The following is a 25,113-nucleotide window of genomic DNA, read 5'->3' on the forward strand; positions in this document are numbered from 1 at the left end:
GAGTTTCAATTTGATTTCATGTAAGAATAAGGCACAATGACATTTTTTGATTGATCGAATTGGAAATGGTTAAAAAAAGTACATAAGAAAAATACGAAAAACTGAGACGGAAAGAAACACAGGAGCGGATCAGAGTCATCATTTGATTTACCTGAAAATATCATAAACTTCCGCCACCTTCTAAAATAATAAAAATGCAACACCTTTTACATTTAATCATCAAAAGTGTTATTTTCTTAACTTTTCAAGGCGGCGCCACCTGCTCTTCATATCTGTGGGGCTTAATTTACGAACGTCCTGCTCTGAAACCTCCAGGTCTGAAAAGTGAAGCTCCATCATCTCTAACAGCCAGAAGGGAACCTACTTCTCACTTGATTTATTATCTCAGCAAACACAGTAAACACCAGTTTATGGTCTTAATTGCTAATCTCACATCTTTTATGGCGCCATTTAGAGTAAAATAGACAATAAAGCAGGGTACTCTTGAGGGGGGGGCGGGGCTACCTTGTGATTGACAGCTAATACAGCTAGTAAGCGTCCATGTTTACGACTTTAACCTTTTCACACAGTGTTTTCAGTTCATTAAAGTTCATTTAACAGTTTTAGTGGTGAAGGCCAAGGCTTCAAACCTCTTCTTATATAAACTCCATGTCATGGAGCCATTTTCCTTAAAAGCCATAAGAGCAGCACAACGATCATTAATCACCACTCACTGCTATTTAGATTCCACTTCTGCACATTACATGCTGGGCTAATGGCTGAGCTGCTAACTCATCAATATGTATTCCAACCCTCTTCTTTTTTTAGCAGGTTGCCAGGTGTTACTGTCACTCCTTATATGAACGTGTGAATATGACGAGTGCCCCCCCCCACCAGAGTTGTACTGGGGGTTAACGCCTCGAGGTTGCCAGATCTGTCTGTAATGACCGTGTAGACAGACCAAGGTTGCAAGTTCCAACACTAATCCTTCTTTTGTGGCCCGTGTGTGTTATTGGGCTGTAATTGCATTCCGGTGGCGTAACGTCCCCCTGCGGTTGGGAGGCGTGTGTGTGTGTGTGTGTGTGTGTGTGTGTGCAGTTCTGTGTGTGTGTGCACAATTATTGTTGCTGGTCAAGTTGTGAGGTCACATCCAATTACAGGAAGCAGTGCTGCTGTGTCTTAGGCTGCTCGCTAGGGAAACACTCACACACGAACAAACAAACACACACACACACACACACACACACACACACACACACACACACACACACACACACACACACACACACACACACACACACACACAGAGCACAAAGTACTTAGCTTGTATAACTCAATAACTCCGCTCTGTGACAGATAGAAGAATGGCTGAGGAGGCCACAGTAAGCGGAGGTGGGATGTGTGATGGAGGCGTTTAGGTTTGACCGACTCGCCGGTTCAAGTCCGGGGCTCAGGTCCACCCCCCCTCCCCCCAACATAAGTGACATTACTCATTTATGACCTTTTAAGGACGCTGCCTGGTGCCCAGAGATCCACCTGCAAGTGTAGAAACCTAAAACCACGTCTCTGGGTATCTCAAATTTAGCGGGTCACTTACACGGAGAAAGGTCACACTTGTAGTTTACTCTCTCTCTAAAAAAAAATATAAATACATTTAAAAAAAGGAGCACGAGGAGGTGAATGAAGAGGAACTGCAGGTGGACATTTTGAGTAAAATTATTCAGATTTATGTCCCAACGCTGATCCTCAGTGGCTAAAAAAACAAACACACTTTTTGCAATAATTTACGATTAACTATTGAGATGCAAAGCTCTCCGAGCTCCCGAGGAAAACACATCCTCTGAAAACCCATGACCCGAAGGGAGAGCTTCCCGGCGAGCTCGCAGCGCGAGGAAAACCTCAACACGTCGGGAGAAATGAGGTTTCCTTGTTACGCTAAAGCTCCGAGAGGTTAACCACAGCGCAGACCCGCCGGCCGGCATTAAACCCTCAGCGGAGCAGCTCGATAAATATTAGATGACGCCTGTTAAAGTGACCATCAAATACTGGTGGAGCTATAAAGAGGGTAGCACGCCAAACGGTCTCACAGGACACGTACAGTAAATAGATGGGGTTGTGCATAAACACACAGGTGTGCACCTGACTGTGCACGCTTTCATACAGTATGTGCTAATTGCAAAGAGCACGAATGTGTGTGTGTGTGTGTGTGTGTGAGAGAGAGATAACGCATGTATCTACAGGGAGGGCGAGTGGAGATGAGAGTGCAGTAGCAGCAGAATACTGGATGTGCACAGCAGCGTGGGTGTTGGCAGTGCACCTTTTTCACGAGTCTCCGAGTCCGAGTCCACATTCTCATGTTCTGTCCAACCGCTGCTTGCTTATATATATATATATATATATATATATATATATATATAAATATATATACACGTGCTGCACAATTAGTTCCACATCATTTCATCTCCACAGTCATGCCCAGCACATTTACATGTTCAGCTTCTTTGTACGGGTGCCACCATCCCCCCCCCCCCCCCATGGGAGATTAGATGGATTAATGGGGCTAACTAGACAGATGTTGACCTGCTGTTCACTACAGCGACTGTGTTCTTGCATGTGTTGCCAACAGGTTCGTTTTAGGTGTACCGGTACTTCGGGGACTGAATTTGTTTTTGGCTCCGTCTCGTTGCCACGGTGACTAAACCCCACTTCCCCCCCCCTCCGTGGTTCACACCTTAAGAAAATGACGAGACAGTCTGCACGCTAACTCATCTGTTCTGTTTCTACAGCGCGACATATTCAGTTGTCTTTAACCTGCCTGTTTATTTAGGATAAACTAGGTTTTTTGAGGAAATGTACCAACTAAATGCTGGCTTGGGGAGCCATGCTTGTATGAGGGCTACTAACTGATATTAAACCATTTCATGATTCAATCAAAAGCAGGATCAAAACCTTTATCTCGACTTTTGGGGAAAGCATACATCTCTGAGCCCCGACATTAGCCCCTGAATATAAAAAAAGTCCACTGCTCCAACATTCCTTTCTCAATTTGAATAAAAGTCTGCTTACCAGGCTCTGGTGTAGGATCAGGGTCCTTTAAACATCAACTAAAAAAAAAAGCTGAGTCCACTATAAAGGTGTCCTGTGGTGTTGGCATGAATGTAAAGTGTTTGAGTTCACTTATGGACTTTTATGTCTTATATTCTTAAGGCCGTTCTGAATGCTTGATGTGTCCGTTTTAGTCTGATTTTCATGAGAACAGCAGTCCGAAACACTCCGAGTGCCTTCTAGGAGAGACTGAAAAAGTGCAGCGTTATCCCCCATATTTAAACAATTATGGGTTCTCACCCCTTCTCTGTGTTTTTTCACCCTGCCTTTCAGAGCAGCTATAAAGCCATTAGGCAGAATGTGCAGTGCCAAAGGAAGGGGGCACCTTTCATGGCCCCAATCCCACGTCCCACTGCACCCCCCCCCCCCCCCACCCCCCCCCCCTTCTGCTGGAGTGTCCTTGAGCTAGATACTGATTCTGCATCTCCGCGGGCGCTGCTCTGCCTCCGACCCTGAGCTCCGATCCGCCGGTGAAAGGGGAGGGAGGTCACTCAGAAGGGATCAATAAAGTGTCACTTTACACCCATGTCAATCGCTTTGATTAAATCCAGAGCGCCGGCGCATTTCTCCGTGCGGCGGCCATTTCTGCCAGCTGCTGCTGCGCTAAGCCGGAGAATAATTCCAAAAGTGGTTCTGGTGTTATTTTTTTTTCTCTTTTTTTCTCCACCTCACTGCAATGAGGGAGGAAGCTTCTGGTGGCTCCACACTGACCCCTGTGGACAGAGAGGAGTACTACGCCTCTTATTATTGCCTGTCGAGCATCACCACCAGGGAAATGAGGGGAGGATTTTGTCACAGCTGGCCTGCGATCAGGACGGTCACACAACATCTCTCTGCACAAGAAGAGCTGCTTTAACCTTCGCTGAGTCATCCTCTCTGGTCGAGACGCGTCGAGATCTCAACGTGAATAAAGGATAAAATAAATAAATGTATATGGGATATGCATCCATCGAGCAGCAGATCAAAAAATGCTACTTCAAATGCAAAGTATTGAAAATACAATCCTTAGAGAACATGAGCTGTCGGTTTCTACGCTTCCTCTCTGTTTTATTGTATGGTGTAGCACTTGTGAGGCCTTTACTCTCTTATCATCACCCACTGTAAATCCCAGCTAATGATCAGTCTGTGAGCGTGGGAACCAGGAAGAGAGAGGAAGAGAGAGAAGAACCCAGCGAGCCATCGTGAGGGGGGGATGCTTTTACATGCAGGAATAGGCTCATCCAAATGTTTAGTCTCTTTTTAGGATTTAAAAACCATTTCAGCGGTCGTCAGGAGTGATTTTATTCATTTTTTTCATTTGATATTGATTATATATGCCATCCGATCCCAGAGGAATCAAGCATGTCTTTTATTTTTGTTTTATTTTAAACAGGAACGCTCAAGGCTCAAGTTTCCTTTAAGATATATTGAATGAGTAATTCATTTCCAGTGGTTAAGTAGCTAAAATAAATCAACTAGCAATGGTGTTGGAGCAGGTTTATGTAGACTGGGTAATCCCCACATTCACATTAAAATGACTAAGATTACGGCTATGTAATTAACTGTGTATTTTAATTTGATATGGTGGGGGTTACTCTACAACAGCCGATGTATTCATGGGAATCCTACTAATGTAGCACAAAAGCATCAATTTGTTTTAATTCCAGACGACACGGAATAAAAGAGAAGACTCATTTCAGTCAAAAGGTGATTCTATGATTGAGGCTCAGCTGTAATGAGTTAGAAGGGGCAGAGAAAAGCTAATGTAATCCTCTGCTGCCACCTGCAGGGAAGATAAGGCACTACAGTTTAACTAGAAAGTAGACGGCAACACAGCTCACTATAATTTATCAATATTCATTTTTGTTACATTTAAAAAAAATGTTTTAGATAAAACATTAAGCAGTGCAGGAAAAAAATTTTTGGGGCAATGAACAAAAAATTATTTTCACTGGTGGAAAAGAGAAAAAAAAACAGGAAATGGTGTTTGGTTGTGTGTTTCAATGCAAACTACGATCTGTCAAGTCTGCCAGCAGAGGGAGAACAGTGACCACTGTTGTCTAGGCAAGTGTGTGTGTGTGTGTGTGTGTGTGTGTGTGTGTGTGTGTGTGCTACACTTACTGGTGACAGTGAGTACGTTGGTCTTGACCTCAGCGGTGATCTGGAGGCGACCTCTCCTCTCAGTGTGGTCCGTCCCACACAGACTCGGCACGTTGGCCACACAGCGCTTATGGATGTTCATCATACAGTCTGGAAGGAAGACACACACACACACACACACACACACACACACACACACACACACACACACACACACACACACACACACACACACACACACACACACACACACACACACACCCCTCAGAGGTATATAGAGCGATGAAAACTTAGAGTTGCTATGGTTACCGACTACATTAACACATAAATCAATGTCTAAAAAGCAAATAAGGAAACACCTTCATGTTTGTAGGGACGCTCTGCTCTTATGGGATTTGTGTTTTCCTGATGAGTTGTTCATCTTATATTCATGCATATTAATGATATTCTCTAATGTATGTCCTATCTTTGCCATTTGTGTTGACTGAATTGTTCAAATGTGTTGCTAATGCTTTTAAATGCAGACCCCAGGGATGGGTCGAGCTAATGGGGATCCCAAAAAGCAGCTCGACTACACATGTGAGTAGGTGTTTGTGGCCGGGAGGACGTACGGTCACATCGCATGCCCTGGTGGAGGAGGCCGTACAGCAGAGAGCCACAGTGGTCGCAGAAGGTCGGGCTGGAGTAGGTGTGGATCTTAAACTTGTGCTTCGCCCTCGGGTCCTGGAAGGAAGGGGAGACGGCAATTCAGTCAGCAAGTTGGTAAGAAACGAAGTGAGTAAGAGAAAGAAGGCAGGGGGATTGTCTTATTAATCATTCAAATCTACCATCCGTCACATTTCCTGTCTTCTTCTCAGTCAAATCAGATGGAAGGAAACGTGGCGGAGGGTGATGATGAAATCCTGTCTGGTGGGTTGTCTGTTTGCCATCTGTGCATCTGTGTGTGTGTGTGTGTGTGTGTGTGTGGTGAATTGTTTCTGTTTTAAGCTGATTATCCACTTGATTGAGATTGAGAAGAGGAAATTCAGGTACCAATTCCTCTTTTATGAAGACTTGGAACGCAGGCGTAACCAGGTCAGGCTATTTCTGTCTGGTGTGTGTGTGTGTGTGTGTGTGTGTGTGTGTCTGTGTGTGACACCTGCAACCATGGCTCGGTAGGCAGTTTCAGTGGTTAAAACACACACACACACACATCCAGCAACCTGAACCCAGCGGCGGTGACAACATCCACCACCTGAGTGGATCCAGGTTGAGCCGTGAAGAGGCTTCGATGTGGGAGTTTAAATATTTCTGCAGAGGGGATCCAAACATGCAATTCACTAATGATGCTGATCTTAATGGTGCAAACGTGTTCAGGTAGCGTCCTCACGTCTTTGGTGTGTGCAGACAGATTTCTTTGACGTGTGCTTGTTTGTGTCTTTTCACCTCGTGAGCCAGAAAAATGAGGCGATTGATTTCTTCCGTTCCTGCTCACCTGTCCTGGAAATGAAGCCCATGAATAATACCCAGCTTCCCCTACGGTGTCTTCACAAGTGTGTGTGTGTGTGCTTATTAAGTCTGATTGATTGTGCGTCTGACTGTGATCGCCCTGTGCGTAGGAGTGTGCGTTTCTATGCACCACTGTGTGTGTGTGTGTGTGTGTGTGTGTGTCTCTCAAGGACGGGACCACCTCCGGCTTGTTTTTTTGTTCTTCTGAGAAACAAGAGAACATTGTGCTGCTGCAGCGACAAGCAGCAGCAGACGAGAGCCGCCGCTAGATTCTTAACGAACACAGATGATTAAAGGAATCCACGTTGAAAATTCAAGACTTGATCAGAAAACAAAAAGGCAATAAAAGCAGTAGAAAGAAAATGGTGAATGGGGACTTGTTAGACCACCTGTGACCCCCCCTGTGAAAAGGTTTTGCCCTCAAGAAATGAAGAATGTTAGTCTTGATCATCAATGTTGAAAAGACCAAGTTGTTTCCGTCTATAATTAAATCCTAAAAACGTCTCAAACAAAGTGAACAAACGTAAGGAGAGCTTCAATCGGCTTTGACTTGTTTCCGGACTTTTTTAGACATGTGTGTCTCCTAGAATGAAGACAGTTTAAACTTTATTTTAAACACACAAAACAAATAAAAAGTAAGAAATATTCTCAGATTCTTTCACTTGTTTTAAAAGCAGGCATTATTGAAACTGAAGTGAAAAGTTGTTCTCGTTTTAATTCTGGATTCCCTTGTTAGTTCATTTATCTTTAGTTTTATGTCAAAAATGAGATGTTTACATCAAATCTCTGTCTTTTATAAAATTATTTAAAATTCTTGAATTCTCAATCTGCACTCCGGGGCATTAACGAACAATATCATAAAAAATAATATAAGCATGAGATGCTTTATTGTCTATTCTACTCTAAATGGACATCAAGCTGTATTAAAGAAGAATTAGCAATAACGACCATTAACTCATGTTTTCTGAGATAATAAATCAAGAAAGAAATCATCTTGTTTCTTTCAGGACTTCTATATGAAACGAGAGAAGTCGCCCCCTTCTGGCCATTTGAAATATCGCCAGTTTACGGCACTGAGACCTTGAAAAGAATTGCACTAATTAAAATTCTGACGTGAGGAGTGAGTAATTGATCTGGGTTTCCCGAGAGTTAATTATTCATCCCAAGGGGGACATGAATGTCTGTACCACATATTTATGGCAGTCCATCCAATAGTTGAGGTCGACACTAGAACAAACACGCTGGCGATGGGGGGCGGAGCTAAGAGCCGGCGACCGCTAAAGTCAGCAGGATTTATCTTCTGATGGCCATAAATGCCAAAATCTCACAGCAATGCATCCAGTAGTTATTGATATATTCCCGGCTGGATTAAAGCCACGATGCTGACACGGCTAAAATAAAACACGCCAGCCACGGTGTCACAGGGTCATCAGTAAATCTGCCTTGAAGCTGAGAGATTGAATATGAATCAGTCCTTCCACACAGCGTGATCAATACAGATATAGACGAGTCCAGGGACGTCCTCTGTGTGATTCAGCAGCTGGAAACGCCACAGGTTCCTTTTGAATTCAAGACAATGTGACGTCTGAAAGGTGCTGCTTATAGGCTTTGTAGTGTTTTATTACTTCCCACTGGGGCCCGTGTGCACTTGACATTTTACTGTTTTTCCTGCCTGCTTGTTGCCAACTTTTTCACACAGTTTCATCCCCGTGTTTGTTTCTCTCGGCGAGACGCCGCTAATTAAAAGCAGATGGTGTGGTGGCGCTCGGACCGGCGACGCCGTATGTTGTGTTGCTGGGTGTTCAAACCGGAAAGGCCGTTCGTAACATCAGCACACGGTGCCAAAGCTGCTATTAGTCAGTGTACACAGACACAGACACAGACACAGACACACACACACACACACACACACACACACACACACACACACACACACACACACACACACACACACACACACTGTTTTGACAGTTTTCTCTCACTCGCTCATTTCTTTTGTTTTGGTTTAAATGCACTGCTGTCTATCATTTTCCCTGCGAACAACATCAGTCAACTCCCCTCCACACACACACACACACACACACACACACACACACACACACACACACACACACACACACACACACACACACACACACACACACACACACACACACACACACACACACACACACACACACACCCTGTCATGTCATTCATAACGCTGTGTGTGGCAGGCAGACAGGCAGGTTCACAGCAGACAACAGAGAGTCACTGACATAAAAACTATTTGGATTTTTTTTCTCATATTGATTTTTTTGTCTTCGGTCCGCTCGCTCTTCTCGAGTCGATCCTCGCCGACTTTCTGACAACCATCATCTTCTGTACGGAGTGAGAATCTCTGCTCGGTTTTGATTATTTGTCTTTTGTGAAAGTAAATGAGGCGCCACACAATTACGTACCATTTGAACACAGTGTTCTGGCCTGCACTTCATATTCTACATCCTTCAGAAAACACATTTGTTTGCTACAAATCTCTGCAAAAATGACACCGTAATCACATGTTTTACCATTAAAATGACAAAAAAATTATCATTTTAATTAAATATCAGTAAAATGATCATGATTAGTTGTATTTTAAATGGTTCAGCCCTAATAGAACATCCTTGGCTGTTGCATTTACTAAATGTTAATGATGGTGTGATGCTTTTTCTAACATTAAATTGAGAAAAGGTTTCATTATGTCTCAGAAAAAATAATCAGTACTTGAACTGCTAACGATGTAATATTTGGGCTTTAAACGTTCCAGTGTCTATTTAGCTCCCTTCATGCTGTCTGATGATATGAAACACATTTACTAAATAAATGAAACTATGACACTTCATCAGAGTGTTGCTTTGCTAAAAAAGACACAAAAAAGACACAAAAAAGTACTTTGAGTAACAACCAGGCACTTCTTTTGAAGTCTCGCTGTACATTTAAGTGTTTTTTTTAAAGCTTTTATCGAAATGATATGTCTGTAATGTGATTAAAAGCAGTCAATGCTCGTGTTCTTCCCAAATTTATATAAAAATCTGCATTTCATGCATGAATATGGCTCAACGTGCCGTCATTTTAAAATATCCTGCAAGGCCAGCTCTGAGACGGCTGACCACTTGGGACGTATACGTCATGAAATAAAAAAGAAAATAACGCCCTCTAATCACACCGCCTCCTCTCCTCTCCCCACAGCATACATTTATCGGTTTTTAGCCCACTTAGCATTAGCATTCCTCAAAAACAATGCAGTGCGTGGACTCGGGCTCAGACCTGGATGTGGAGCTCCACTTTTAAATCACATCTGAGAGTCTTCCCACCCACTCTGATTCACTGGCAGACCCACATTACACAACAATGTAATATCAGCGAGGCTGCAGGAGCTGCCTTCGCTGTGATCAATAAAACAAATGCAGTGCCATTGTGTTTATCCCCCTTCAGGCTCCTAATTCTTCCTCTGGGAGCGGGTAAGTGTTTCTGTGTGAGAGACTATTAGTCGAAAGGATTTCTTGTTGATTGGGGGGAGATATGCAAAACAATCGCTGCTGTAAAAAAGGGGATTAATTACATCACAAGAGCTGTGGAGAGTAAATGGAGAACAAACAGGAGAAAAGGAGGGAAGAGGAGGTGGTTTTCATCCTCACACCCTGAATCCTCTCCTTCCTCCATATGCTGATCACAACCTCTCCGTCTCTCCTCTCTCAGCGTGCTTTAGAACCATCTGGTCCACACATACTGTTACAAATATCATCATATCTAAAAATGCAAGTACTACTCTAATTATGTCCTATAGCAAAACAATCACATTTTCAGTTGTTTTAGCGTGAAAACGGAAAAAAATCAAGTCCAACCATGAAGAAGTGTGTCTGCGTCATTAATACACCTCTATTTGTGAAAATTGCCAACTGCAGTTCAATGTTTGTTCCCGGCAAACACGCCTTTTTCTTTGCTCTTAATAACAAGAACAATTTCAAGAAGTACTTCAATAAATAACAACGTTGAACGCTCGAAAATAATCATTCGTGTTCTGCAATTTGTTGAGAAAAACAAGACGGGAAATGAAGGTTCAAAAACACACACACACACGCATGCTTTGATTTAAAAAGATGCGTAACGTTCTCCCGCTTTCTGTGAAATCACATGTGCTGATTAGCTCCTCGTCGTGCTCCCAAATACGCGTACAGAAAGAAAGCACTCCTCACTAAAACCCCATTGACATGCGTGTTAACGAGCTGCGCTGCCACATCCCTGAGATCAGCTCTGAGATGAACCTGCATTCAGAATATTCCTTAGAAATGAAGAAAACACCAAAAATGGTGGAAAATAATTTCCTACATTCGTATGCTGTACAGTTAAGTAAAATCTGTGTATAAATAATCACTCGGCTTGACCCGACTTTTCTATCTGGAAGATATATTTAAGGAATTCCAGCACCAGTGGGAAATAAACATATCCCTCATCATCGATCCAATCTCACCGTCTTCCACATTTAGATCCTGTTGTAGCTGTGCTTTCCTTGTGTAGGTATCGTAGTAGCAAACACACACACACACACACACACACACACACACACACACACACACACACACACACACACTGACTTCTATAGCATCAGCCGACTGTGCATGAAGGAGGGAAGAAGAGGTGCATGAAATGTAGGTTTCATTAGAGGATCTCATCCCTCGACCTTCTCCCACAGGGAACCCATTCTATTAACCCAGATCTATAATTGACTTCTTCTTTTAAACATACATAGATGACGGAGGGAGAAGGGGGGGGGGCAGAAGGAGTGGTGGACTGATCGCTGCAGACAGTGAGACAACAATCCTGATTGTGGAGAATAAATCTCTTTTCTCTTCCTCTAAAGCTGCATCTATCTGGTGTCCTTCAACAGCATCTCCTGCTCTGTTGTTGCTCGGAGTGACCCACAAAGAACGTTATCAGACTCTGGATTGTTGCCTGAGGAGTCGTTTTATTCTCACGTGGATAAAAACCCTTTCATAGCACTGACGTAGGCGTGCAAATAATGCTTATTTTAAATATTGTTATTGACTAATCTGCCGATTATTGTCTCAATGAATTCTCTATTAGGTTGGAAAATAATACAAAATTGTATCTTTCAAACAAAACCCAGATAAAAACAACTTCTTTCAATCCGTTAAGCATTTGAGCAAATTACTGTTATACCATTATGGCTTTATATTGACACTATTGATAAGGATCTGCCTCAGTGATCATTTGGATATTGATAATGTTCTTTAATTAGAAATACAAGATGTTTATGATCTTGAGGAAAAACAAGGAAAACACTTTTGTGATCAAGGAGCGAATATAAAAATATCTGTGATGCCTTTCTTCTCCAGAGAATTGTTCAAATCCCCTCCTTCTCTCCATCTTCTCAGGTAACTACCAAACATTATTATATCTGAGACGACAGGACCAGTGGAGCACCGCGAGCCGGGCTACCTGTCTCCCTGTCTCCTATATTTAAATGTGCAGCTACTTTGGAGATACCCTACATTCCCACTGTGCAGGAACAGAGGTCGTAAGAGCATGAACTCATTAAGGAGATGACATGGCGGGGGTGGCGAGGCCCCGTAATTAAGAGCAGGGCCCCCCTGGGTGGAGTGGCATTTAAATAGCGGGTGTACAGAATAGACTGGAAGAGAGGAAGATTCATGGAGAGGAGAGTCAAATGTACGCCAAATATAGAAGAAGAGGAAGGGGGGTATTCAGAGGTAGTAATGACATCTGAAGAAAAAGGTTATCTGCTGGTTTTTAAAAAGGCCAACTAATACCAGGAGAAGCAGCCTCCCACAGTTTTACCAATAAACATGATTTCTACATGAATCATGGAAACCTGGGACGGTCGACCGACTCGCTCCGCTAACGGTAACGTCGGATCATAGTGGATCGAGGCGAATGCATAACTGAGCAGGAAATAGGACAGGCTGAAAAATACCAGAATGTACGTGAAATTCAAATGTAGAAAATGAAATAAAGAGCAAGAAAAACACTTCAAATGGTTGGTAAAGCACATAGGCTCCCAATTTAAAAGCTATGTGCTCACGAGTGAGTCCCTGCTTTTATTTATTTATTAAGGCGGAGAATAATTCACATCCTGCTGTTGGTTTCCTGCTATTCCACTGACCAACAGGTGGCGACGGTGAGGCACAAAGCGGAGCAACGTTTCCGCAAAAGGCAGACAAGAAGAAAAAGTCTGCTAGCCAGCGAATATGGATGTAAACTATGTATCCTTAAGGATACTTACAATATATTTTGGGTGTAAAAACTGTCATGAACACCTTAAGTGTTTAAATGAACAAAAAATGTGGCAGAAAATGAGCTAAAGCACGACTGTACTGCAACACCAGGCAACTCTATGTAATTTAAAGGTCAAATAACAGATAACGCATCCTTTAACTTGTTTTTTAAGGACTTCTCCAGACTCTCGTAGAGCTGGCAGCTATTACATTTTTCAGGAAAGCTTAAGCATCTATTTGGGATCCCAGCCCCGACAAATTTATTGGCTCTGACTAAAGGAGAAGCTATTTCTGGCTTTCCAAATGGTGCTCAGAAAGAGAGGGGGAAACATTCAGGTGAAATAAATGAGGGAGTCGTTAGACAGGCGGACGTATAATAAGATGAGAGGAGAGACTGCAGAGACCTGTCGGTTCTAGAGAACACACCACAGGAAGTCAAAGAGCCAACACCAGCGTTTCCTCTGGAGGCTGAGTGTACTAGTCGGACTGATAGTTCACTCCAGAGGGAGCTCAGGACATTAACTTGAAGACCCCCGGGTTTTTAAGGAAAATGAAAAGGAACTAATTTCATCTCCATAGGAAAAGCAAGAGGGCAGGTTTGCATTTTAAGACTATAAAGAGACACTACTCGAGAGAGCAGATGAGATAATGACACTTATAGAACTTCCTGTTGTTACAGATGATGGTGAGAATGAATAACAACTTGTAGCAGAGAAACGAGAGGAACAAGTGAGTTTAGACAGCAGCTAGAGATAGATGGGTGCTATTTTAGGAACCACGGGTGGGTCAATACGAGGCTAAAGTTAGAGAGGAAACTACAAAATAATGTCTCCGTTTTAGAGCGCCTTAAAAATACATGTATACTAGAGGTGTGTTAAAATATTGATACGGCAATATATTGCAATACTTAGCCGCCCAATACAATATAAAAAAAAGAAAAAAAGGTTCATGTTTAGATTTCAGACTAATGCAGTACTTTGTCCTTTTTCATTTTATTCAATATTTATTCCAGTGAATTTCATGGGAATTAATAAAATGGAGAGGCTGTTTTGAATGAAATAGTTTGACTCAATTTGTCCTCTGATCAATATCATCTGATGTACATTTTAAGTTTTCATTTATTTATAACACAATATTGTGATATCGTGATACGTATCGTATCGTGACCAAAGTATCGTGATACGTATCGTAACGTGAGGTTCTTGCCAATACTCACCCCTAATGCATACGGTATATTTATATAACATTTGGAGAGATATTTTAATATAAAAATGCTATAAAGTTAAACTTGAAACACACAATTCATTTTTTCCGCTGTGATTCCAAACAGAATATGGAACATTGAGGATCCAGAAACATGTAATTTAATTTCCCATCATGCTCAGTGCCCAATGTTGAGCAGCTGCAGGTGTCGTTACAGTCGTGGACCGATCAAACGTGAACACCAGAGGAAGCGGTGAGTGTGTGACGGACCACTATCAAGAGAAAAGATGGAGGCAGCTCAAAGGTAAAGAGTGATGGAGGATCCTGAGCTGGACGCCTCTGTGCAGGTATGAGAGGGATTCTTGTATCTGTACTCACATCTGATGCCGGTCCTTTATCGGCACCTGGACAGGAGAACGTGACGAACTCATGGCAACGCTTGTGAACCACGAAACAACACACTGTGGAGAGAGAGGAGAAGAAAGAGAGCGTTTAATGTAGAAGAGAAACAACAAAACACAATACAACGGAATCAAATGTGGTCAGCCATGAGTTTATGGTGACGATTAAGAGGCTGGGATCTAATTGTTCTATAAGAGACAGCTGCTTCTGAACAGGTGGAACGGAGAGCTGTGATTGGTCGGGAGGTGGACTGGGGATATCGAACCTGGTGCATTAAAAACAAATCATGGTAGGCATAGGCACAATTCAAATGGGATGAAAGAAAGGTTTGTCTATAGCTGTTGACTCCCGTACATTCTTTTTACTAAATGAGGTCCCTGAGGGACACCAGAAGGGGAGGGACTTCTCCTCTCTATTGGGCTGAACGCTACAGAGAGAGAATAGCAGTTTAACAAGCAGCAATGATTTTAATCTTCCACGGGAAGTTTCTTCTTTATTAAATGTGACAGAAACCTTTTGTTCTTTTTCTACGAAGACACACGGCGGCATCGAACACGGCGTCCGTACGTCAAGTATATCAGCACACGTCCTCTCCAAACACCCAAGTGCACTTTTAATTTGACGCGAAGCTCGAGCTAAATTGGATGCGACTGGCTGGAGGAAAGCGGGGCTGGTTTGACGTCTCTGAAGCAGCCTTCACTTAACCTGAGAAGCTTGAGCGGCGGTGAATGTACAGTCTCATCACCCACACACTCTTATTGTCACTCCGGCATTGACTCATTGTCAGCCACTCTGGAGAAGAGCACCTTGGAAATGTTAAAAATACCCTCACATGTATGCAGCAAGAACTAAAAAACGCCGTCCTATTCACAGATTAACGGTGTTTTACAAAGTTTGCTGCCAACGTCCGCATCGACAACAAATTCAGGGTGTTTGTCATCTTTTTTCGTGCGGCAGATCGACGGCGAGATGGGACGATGGCAATCTAAGCGAGATGAAAAGCGTAACGAGGTTGGCTTTGCGGGCGGGTGACGATCGGCGGTGCAGAAACACGCGAAGCCTCCGATGCACAGCGAGCCTGTCATCTCCGCCCTGATCAACGTCAGATACACTGACAGGCAAGACGAACAGAGGAGGCTAAAAATACCACACACACACACACACACGCACACACACACACACACACACACACACACACACACACACACACACACACACACACACACACACACACACACACACACACACACACACACACACACACACACACACACACACACACACATGATTGTGCCGCAGAGTATATTTACATAGTGTGCATGTACAGAAAAGTGCTGTGAATGCTCTTAACAACAGATTTTTTTGATGACAGCAGGTAACCGAGCTAAGAATAATGAAGCGTATTTGAATGGCTCTGCTGTGTGCTTATGAAATCTTGCTAAACCTGCTCGCCTTTATTCCAATAAGGGAGAGCAGAGCGACGATACACAGATTAAATGATGGCTGATGGAAAAACAGTGGAGTCATTTCAAGCAAAAACATGAAATATTCTTTTGTTTCATTCCAGTTTCACATTTCAAAAGATGTTTTTCTTTGGATTTTGGACTTTTAGTCAAACTGAAGAAGCTATTTGAAGATGAAATTGTGGATTTAGGAAGTTGGCTTCTTTGTTTTTAACATTTTACCAACAAAACAATTAACTGATTAAAAATAAGCAGAAGTTGCAGCCTGAGAGAACGGTGATAACTGATCATTACTCACAGGAAATGTGACAAAGCCAATATTTCGTTTCATCAAAGCTGAAAATGCCACGATGTGAAATACCGACAGTGTTGAGAACAGAAACTCAAATGTCAGAGTGCCAGCAGACCTTCTGACGTGTAAAATATAATAGGCACTTTTAAATGATTCAATACGCTGCTTCCTTTTAGATCACGTCACTGTTCATTATAGTCACCGCCGACAGCAGACAGGCTGAAATCACTGGTGTTAAAATGGTATGTAATTATTATATAATATATCAAGCTGCCGAAGAGTTACTCAATATACCTTTAATGCTTACTTTTAATACGAATATTTCTGTACTATGTTTGATAAGATTGTGAATATAGGTCTTTGCTTCATGTATTCTATATATCTATATCTATATCTATACGCCTCCATACACTTTAAAGTATTTGCATAACCTAACTGGTGGTGAGGGAAGTCAGGTGATGCACGCATGAGGGGATTTGATAACCACAGTTTTGAATTAGAATACACATTTATATCTCTCACATTTATCTAATGCAAAGTAGTAGTAGTAGTTGTAGTATCGGTGGCAATTGAGCGTGAGGAAAGATCTGATGTTTCGTCGTTTAAGTGACTTCAATGGAGGAGAAGCTTCAGGACTTCAGAGTTGAACATGTTGATATATTCACTACGTGTGTTTTTATTGAGATATCGTGAGATATCGTGAGATTTCGTGAGATATCGTGAGATTTCGTGAGATATCGTGAGATTTCGTGAGAATTTGACATAAGAGAGAACATAATGCCTCCGTCCACGGCTGTTAAAATGGCATAAAAATGTCTCCTCTACTGTCTCATTTACATATTTGTAGATCGGCTATTCTATTGGATCTCATTCTATTCTATTGTCAAACCTGCACTGATAGGAGGAGTTATAATTAACACAAGGACTCACACACACACACGCACACACACACACACACACACAAATCATGAGCACCTCAATAGTACTTCACTCCCACACAATATCCTCTCTTTGGTTACACCACCCACTCACTGAAATGATACCACACACACACACACACACACACACACACACACACACACACACACACACACACACACACACACACACACACACACACACACACACACACACACACACACACCCATCACACACACACAGCCCACTCATTCCAGTGATATGGCAGATTGAATACGCGGAGGAAATAGAGGTAGAGATAGAAATGGTGAGATATGTGCACATATTGCTTCAAGGCAGCTGCTCTTTTGGAGTGTGGCAACTAACAAATCCCTAAGCAACACACACACGCACGCACACACACACACACACACACACGGATGTGTCACTACGGTGGAACTGAACACTATCCAATGATTTGATGACCCTTGAGCCACAATAAACAAAACCCCTTTACAAAAATCTATTTTGCCAGAAATGAAGAGCGTCCTCCGTCTCTCCATTTAACCAACTCAGAGCTTGTTCATCCACAATTACCTCGCTCACCCATTCACCCGTCCGTCCGGTTGAGTACGCACTCATCCACACTTCAAACAGTCAGGTGGCATAATCTAATCCCACAAAGCCAGACCGACCCGTTGACAGACGGCCGAGGGAAACGCTCCGATTCCAGATTGAGATAATGAAGGATTTTTAAACGCGACAGTTTGAGGCGGTTTAAACTGAATTTGCAGCACATTTCTGTTAGATAGTATCTGTGTTTTCTTCCACCCTAATTAGTGAATATGTTATTATCCTTTTCTTGTTTATTTGCATGAGCGTTGAGCGTTAAAGCCCCGCGGGGCATCAGACGACATTACAGAGCGGCAATGAGAAGTTTTCTTTGTGGAGCGTTGGATAATTATCTCCGACGCTGTCCTGGCCGAGAGTCTGAGCACCACATCATTTAAATGGAAGTTCAGATGCAGCGACCACACCTCAAACACTTCCTGTCGTGTGTGTGTGTGTGTGTGTGTGTGTGTGTGTGTGTGTGTGTGTGTGTGTGTCTGGAGGCCTGTGATGCCCCGCGGGGCCGTTTGTTCTCCTTTTCTGTGTATTATTATCCCTCTCTCTTGTATTGTGTCTCATGAAGGGGTCGGCTGAGCCACGACGTCACGAACACATTTCATATTTAATTCATTTATATTTTGCAGCTTTCGATGAAGAAACCGAGATAAAAAACGCTAATCATGCTTGTTAGCATCCAACAACTCCAGCTCCCAGGATCAGGTTCTGCGTCGCTCTGAACTGAAACTCAACATCCCGATATTATAGATATCTCCTCCTCTTCCTCCTCCTCCTCCTCCTCCTCCTCCTCCTCTGCCCTCTCGGTGCCCCGTGTGCTGATCTCAAGCTGGCATGTCTTCATTATTCATAGTATACATTAAATATCCATGAAAAGCGAAAAAACACACACAAATATCCATCCTAACGCGGCCCAATCCTTCTCTGTCCACCTGTTTTCATGTGGTATATTCCGTTACATCACCGTGCGTGAGCAGGACTTGGGTTACCGCAGCGACCGGCAGCCAATATAGCGTGTCTGCAGGGCCGACCTGTAACACTGGCTGAGCGTTAAGTTACACTACAGGCTGCGGTTGGCACCTCGGGAATCCTTTATCAGCCGACGGGGAGCTTTTCTCTTCACTGTGGGGTTCTGGATCAATCAGGCCGCTACGGTGACGGTTCTATGGAGGGATTAATCAATAATCAGACGGACAAATGCTTCCTTGCTCTGGTTTCTGCAGATCGCTCTCCCCCTCTTTATGTTTCTCTCTGTAGATTTCTGACGATACAAGTGTTAACACGTTCTCCGAGTGTCCCAAAAGCAGTGATTTTCTCCCCGGGACGAGCGTGCCACAGCATGCATGGTCACGCCACTGCGGTGGGTCACGTGACGTTTACATTCTAGGTCTCCACACAGACAGTCACAGTGAACGTGCACGAGTAAAAATCACATTTATAGTCTGTAAAAGAACTGAATGTTTTAGTTATGGACTTGGAATTTAAAGGCACTGCGTTTGGGTTCCAGAAATGATAATTTTCCACTTTCTCAACCGTTCATCAGGACTAGAATCATCAGATGAATCTATAATGAAAACAATCTTTAGTTGAAGCTCTCGTGATTTCATTCACTAATTGCTTTTTGAAAATCCAACCCTGATAAAATGAGCTGACGCCAACCAATCAGACGCACAATTGTTATTATCTAATTCTAATTCAGACGAAACAATTTCAATCAATTTGTAGAAGCTGTAAGTAATCTTAAACCTTAGAGCAGTTTACTGGCATGTAGCTTCGTGTGAATCTTAAATCCACCACACTTCACAGGAAGCACACACGACCACTTGAAACTTGTTTTTCTCAGCCGTACGGCTTTGAAGTGTCCCCCGTTGCCCCGTTTCCTCCCCAGCAGTCACATGACATCGTTATGCAACGCCCGGTTGTCAATCAGTCCCGTCCTCCGTGTGTCAATAAAGCTTGAAGAGCGAGGCTCAAGCAGACGCCACCTACGTCTCCCGATTCAACGACAATGCATCATCTTCGTAAGACAATACATCCTTTGTTTGTCTTGAACCGAAACGAGGAACAACTCATGTGTTTTCTTTAAGCATAATTCATATTCACAGCTGTATTCAGGTTGACTTTTCTGACGGTTTAAAGTTAATTACCAGCAACCGCCTGAATGTCATTGGTTTACCAAACACTAGCAGCTAGAGGCCCAGCCTTTCAGATTAAGACGATGATCAGTTATTTTGAAAATCTTCTCTCTTTATTATTTTCTTTTCTCTCCCTCTCTCCCCTCGCTTCTCTCCTTTTCTTTCTGCCGTCTTCTCATTCCAGTATATTCGCTTCATGAAATGTTGGCAGAACACTGTCGTACACGGCTGTTTCCTCTAATGAGCTGCCAAAGTGTGTGTGTGTGTGTGTGTGTGTGTGTGTGTGTGTGTGTGCATGTGTGTACAGTGATGTCCCAGATTTAGATTCTGTAAGATTCAATGGTTTCGATGCTACAACACACGTTGTGGCGACGCTCTCTAGCCTTATTTATTGATCTATAGCTGAAATATATATTGGATATCATAAACACAAACAATCTAATGGTTTTCATACATGACGAAAGATCTGAGGTTTCATCTGATGTAATTCAAGTGACTTCAGTGGAGCTTCAGGACTTTTATTTGTTTGTTAATCGCTTTATTGAATTTTTTTTTCAATTTTCTTCATTTCCTTCTTTAATTGAAAATGTGCTGAAGGAAGCTTCAGTCTTCTTTGTCTCCCCAGTATTACACACAGTCATGATGTCACCATTTCCAAATCGCTATCTCCGATTTGAGTTTGATTTATTTCCAGAGTTTCTATTCGTTAACCGGATAAATGACCTCACGATGTGGAAGCTTCTCATTTTAATTCAGCTGCACTCTGGACACAAAGCGTTCTCGCTGACGTCATCAGCTGTTTGCCTGCTAATCAACACAACAGACGTCAATTACATTGACTTCTATATGACGGACTAGAAACTTCTCCATCAGATCTCCCCCCTGACCGCCTCCTGGCAGACCTGGCACGGTGTTTAAACGGCGTGGTAGGGCGGCGCCAGACTACAGTTCTCCTTTCTGCTTCTTCCTACGGTCTCAGCGAGGAAACGACCCGGTGCGTCGCGGTGAAAGACTGACGCAACCGCAGGAAGACGAGAGAAGAAGAAGAAAAAGAAGAAGCGAACGGCGATAAAGAAAGAGAAAGCGAGAGGAAGAAAGTCGATATTTGTGAACAAAACATAGGGTTCACCTTGAGCACCTCCCTCTGAGTGTGTGTGTGTGTGTGTGTGTGTCTGTAAGGGCTTATATAAGGGGGCTGACCAGCCTACGCCAATGTATAAATACCCACGATGCTCGCTGTTGAAGCAGTGAGAAGGGTCAGGGAGTGAGTCAGCACACCCATATCACTCCTCCTCTCTCTCTCCTTTCCATCAATCAATCCATCCTCTCTTTTCTTCTCCTCCATCTATACATCTATCATGCTTCAAGCTGTTACAGTACGTCTATTCATGGGGGAAACACACAGGATTTCACTTGGCAGGCTGACTGACCTCCTGTTGGCGATCGTACAGTGTAAACAAAACAAAACCGTCAATTACGCGTTCACTAAAAGAGCCTTTTCGATCGCGCTCTCTTTAATGTCCGCATTTTCTGGATTCCTGTTCTGATCGGAGAACTATAATCCTATTCATTTTTCCACTCCACCCTTTCGTTTGTTCATTTGTTGTGGTGACAGAGAACAGAGGCCATCTGTTCTTTTAAGTGGCCTCGCTGGGATTTTTTAATTTCAGGAATCGCTCCGAGCACACGATGATGCCGGCTTGTTTCGTTTCCCTCCTCTGAAGACAATTTAGAACGTGTTCGGATCGCAGGTCTGCTTTCTATCACTACCTTAGTGGCCAAAACAGCTCAGCATGTCACATTTCTGCTATTCCTTTTCCATAAATGGGTCAAAAATGAGCCGAAAAGTCACAACCCAGCCACAGAAGGAGAATCATAAGGAAGACTAGAGCAAAAAGACTTGTGGTTACACTCATCTTTACGGTGCAGCTTTGACAATCTGAAGTGTGTCAGGTCTGTAAGCTCCAAATCGGATCTGGCTCCAGTTGGGTTTGGATCTCAGCGAGGTGAGGAAAGCATGTTGGGTACAATCTGGGCCAATTCATCACAGGTCTCCATCATGTTCCCCCACGTGGGGGTTCCTCTCCCGACGAGAGCAAAACCCGGGGCTGGAGCACAGCTGAGAACCCGCTTTCTGAGTCCTCATAAGGTGCTGCTTCAAAATAAAAGCATTTATATATAAAAATTTCATTTTAAAGAATTGATAGTTATAATCATGTGTTTTAACAGAGCTTTGTTAGTGACTAGAAGTAGAAAGAGAGACATCTGAAGTTCATTCTCACCCTATTTTTTGAAAATGTGTTAAATATGACAAATAAACGTCACACGTTTTGGATTATTGGATGATGAAAACCACAACTTCACGCTACTTTTGCAATCTTCACAAATGAGGAAGTAAAAGCTAACGTTAGGCTACGAATGACCAGCGTTCAGTTAAAGGAAGTGTTCAGTGTGATGGTGTTTAATGGTCTACATGACATGGAAAAGCTGCAGTATTCACCAGAGGAGCGTTTACTGGCTGTATTCTTCTGCTCAAATGTTAAAACCCACTGAGCTCTAGAGGGAACTGGAAATAAATGTGCCAACTCATTTCCTGGTTAAACACCCATCTCTGAACCTGGCGGTTGCAGCTTAAATATGAGTAGGCCTGTGATGAGATACTTTCTGATGTTGTCAGGCCTGTCGGTGCCCCGTGAACACCACTTATAGAGTCTTACATACCGTTAGAAAGGAGACACTACACAGTCTGGCTGGCTTCTCGCTCCGTTCGATTTCTGCCAGCGCTCTGAGAGGATCCTGGCACCAGACGGTTTTACGTGGTCCAGCTTACACCTCCACCATTATCCTCTCTCCCATTCATCCATCGCGCCCTCTCATTCACCGCATCCCATTCACTCCATCTCTTCGTTTTCCGTCCATCAGAGCCCGTCTGTCTGTCCTTTCCCTTCAACGCCACTCTCCCCTGGTTTATTCTTCCATCTCCCGCCGTTCTTTATCACTTTCCGTCTCCATCGCACTCAACTTCTGTCTCTTGTTCTCTTCTGCTGGGATGCTAACAGCTAAAGTGCAGCTGATGGTGATTGTGGATTAGCGTTAGCTTTGCAGGTATTTGGTCACATTTTGAGCCGATGATGAAGCTACATGGAGCGTTGAGGCACTTTCTCACAGCGGACAAAGCTTCAAAGCAAGACGCTCCACATGTAAAGTGTCTTTTCAAAATAAAAGTCTTCACAGGAAGTTAGGCTGAGGCAATAAAACCCCTTCGTTTTAGGGAAAAAGAGAAACTGTCAACATTGACTTTTAGTTAGTCGGGAGTGAAAACAATATTTCAGTCTGCACCAAAACAGTGGACCAACCGTCTTAAACCCAAAGATATTCAATTCACTGCCCCAAAGAAAATGTACTGTGGCTGCTGATTAATCTATCGATCGAATAATGAATTAACTGATTAATGGTTTCAGTTCCGGTTTTGGGACTTGACAGTTCTTGATTCAGCTACAAAAACACCAGGACAACTAGTACAGTAGAAAAGTAGCGAGGAGGTTGAAAAGCAGCAGCATGCGGTCATTAACATCGCCTATCTTTGTAACAAGCACTGGATGTCTGTTTGTGAGTGGAGGGCCCTTAGTTTCCTCTCCAAGCAGCAGAAGTACATCTACCTCCACAGTATGACCTGAACACGTCCAGCCAAAACACACACACACACACACACACACACACACACACACACACACACACACACACACACACACACACACACACACACACACACACACACACACACACACACACACACACACACACACACGTCAACTTTTCTCCTCTCTCCCGCCCTCCTCCCTCACTTCCTTCTCCGTCTCTCTCTCTCTCAACTCCCCCACAAACTATACCTGCTGTTTCGGTCCAGACAGCAGAAGGAATAACAATAACGGGTAGGAAGGAGAAACAGTAAGACAAAAAGAAAGTCTGTACATTAAGTATATTTAACCGTTGGCTGCAAGTTTAATAATCATTCTCAACGTGCCGTTTTTTTAAAATCAGATTCCAGCGATTTCCTCATTAATTCAGAGTGAGAGAGCGGTGTGGTACGAGTGAGAGAGAGAGTGGGAGAGAGGGGGCAGAGGGTGAGAATGAAGAGCTGCAGATATTGACAAGAGAGTCCATGAGACCAACAGGTTTGAATACCAAATAATAAACTAAATACAAGCGATAACGACACTCGCTTTGGCACAAACACCACACGTCTGATAATGACTTCCATCTTCTGCTGAGATACTCTCACAGCAGACACAATAATATGGATTTAATTCTAGGGTGTGTTGTTTGACTGGAGGGTTTGAATGGAGAAACAAAAACACGAAGCGATCACCTCTCAAACTCTCCTGTGGGTTCCTACAACGTGATCTATGACCACTTTGTGAAAGCCTTCCGCTGTGCTTTGCAGCGTTTGTGTGGCGTTTCTTTGAAATCCTGGATCGCTTTGGAAGTGAAGCATTACGGAGCGTAAAGGGGCGGCGTTCTATTCTGCCTTTATCCAATTCCTCTATAGAGCATTCAGGGCATTAATACGGCAGCAGACAACGACTCGCTGTGTAACGATGTCTATGCTGTCCCTCTGTGTGTGTAATTAATTAAAAGGAAGTGGCATTACTGAAATATGGAAGTATGGAATTACATATGAGGTGATTTAAGAGGGTTATAGACAAACTGGGTGCAGTGTGTGTGTGTGTGTGTGTGTGTGTGTGTGTGTGTGTGCTGTGATTCTGAATCTGATAGTGTGCGATAGGAGAGGGAGAAAATAAACAAAGACTGTAAGAGCACAGCAGGTTATATTCTACAACAACCCGCTCAATGCTTGGCAACAGACCAGTGCTGCCTGGTTGCCTGCTATCCACACACACACACACACACACACACACACGCACACACGCACACACGCACACACACACACACACACACACACACACACACACACAAATATACACAAAACATAAACATGTTTTTGTCAATAAACTAACGTAGTCTTGTTTACAATTGTTTTGTCTGTCCCTTATTAAAAAAATTAAAGATATGCAGGCAAGATAATATTTAAACAAAATGCTCAAACTCAACTATGTTATATTTGTAAACTGACAAATGGTTGGCGAGGAAAAAATGAACACTAATGA

General features: G+C 43.1%; 1 protein-coding gene across 2 annotated transcripts in view; it reads right to left on the reverse strand.

Annotated features, from left to right (window-relative positions):
- LOC311030536 (protein kinase C beta type-like) overlaps positions 1 to 25,113 on the reverse strand; it is a 69,573-nt gene that overhangs the window by 32,584 nt on the left and 11,876 nt on the right. For both annotated transcript variants that reach the window (XM_084036338.1, XM_084036337.1), the window contains exons 3-5: positions 14,511 to 14,593; positions 5,775 to 5,886; positions 5,185 to 5,313 (exon numbers count right to left, since the gene is read on the reverse strand). In XM_084036338.1, coding sequence (XP_083892464.1) covers positions 5,185 to 5,313; positions 5,775 to 5,886; positions 14,511 to 14,593 — 324 coding nt within the window. The remainder of the gene's footprint in view (positions 1 to 5,184; positions 5,314 to 5,774; positions 5,887 to 14,510; positions 14,594 to 25,113) is intronic.

The sequence above is a fragment of the Eutrigla gurnardus genome, assembly GCF_963514095.1.
Source record: "Eutrigla gurnardus genome assembly, chromosome: 20".
NCBI classification, from domain to species: domain Eukaryota; kingdom Metazoa; phylum Chordata; class Actinopteri; order Perciformes; family Triglidae; genus Eutrigla; species Eutrigla gurnardus.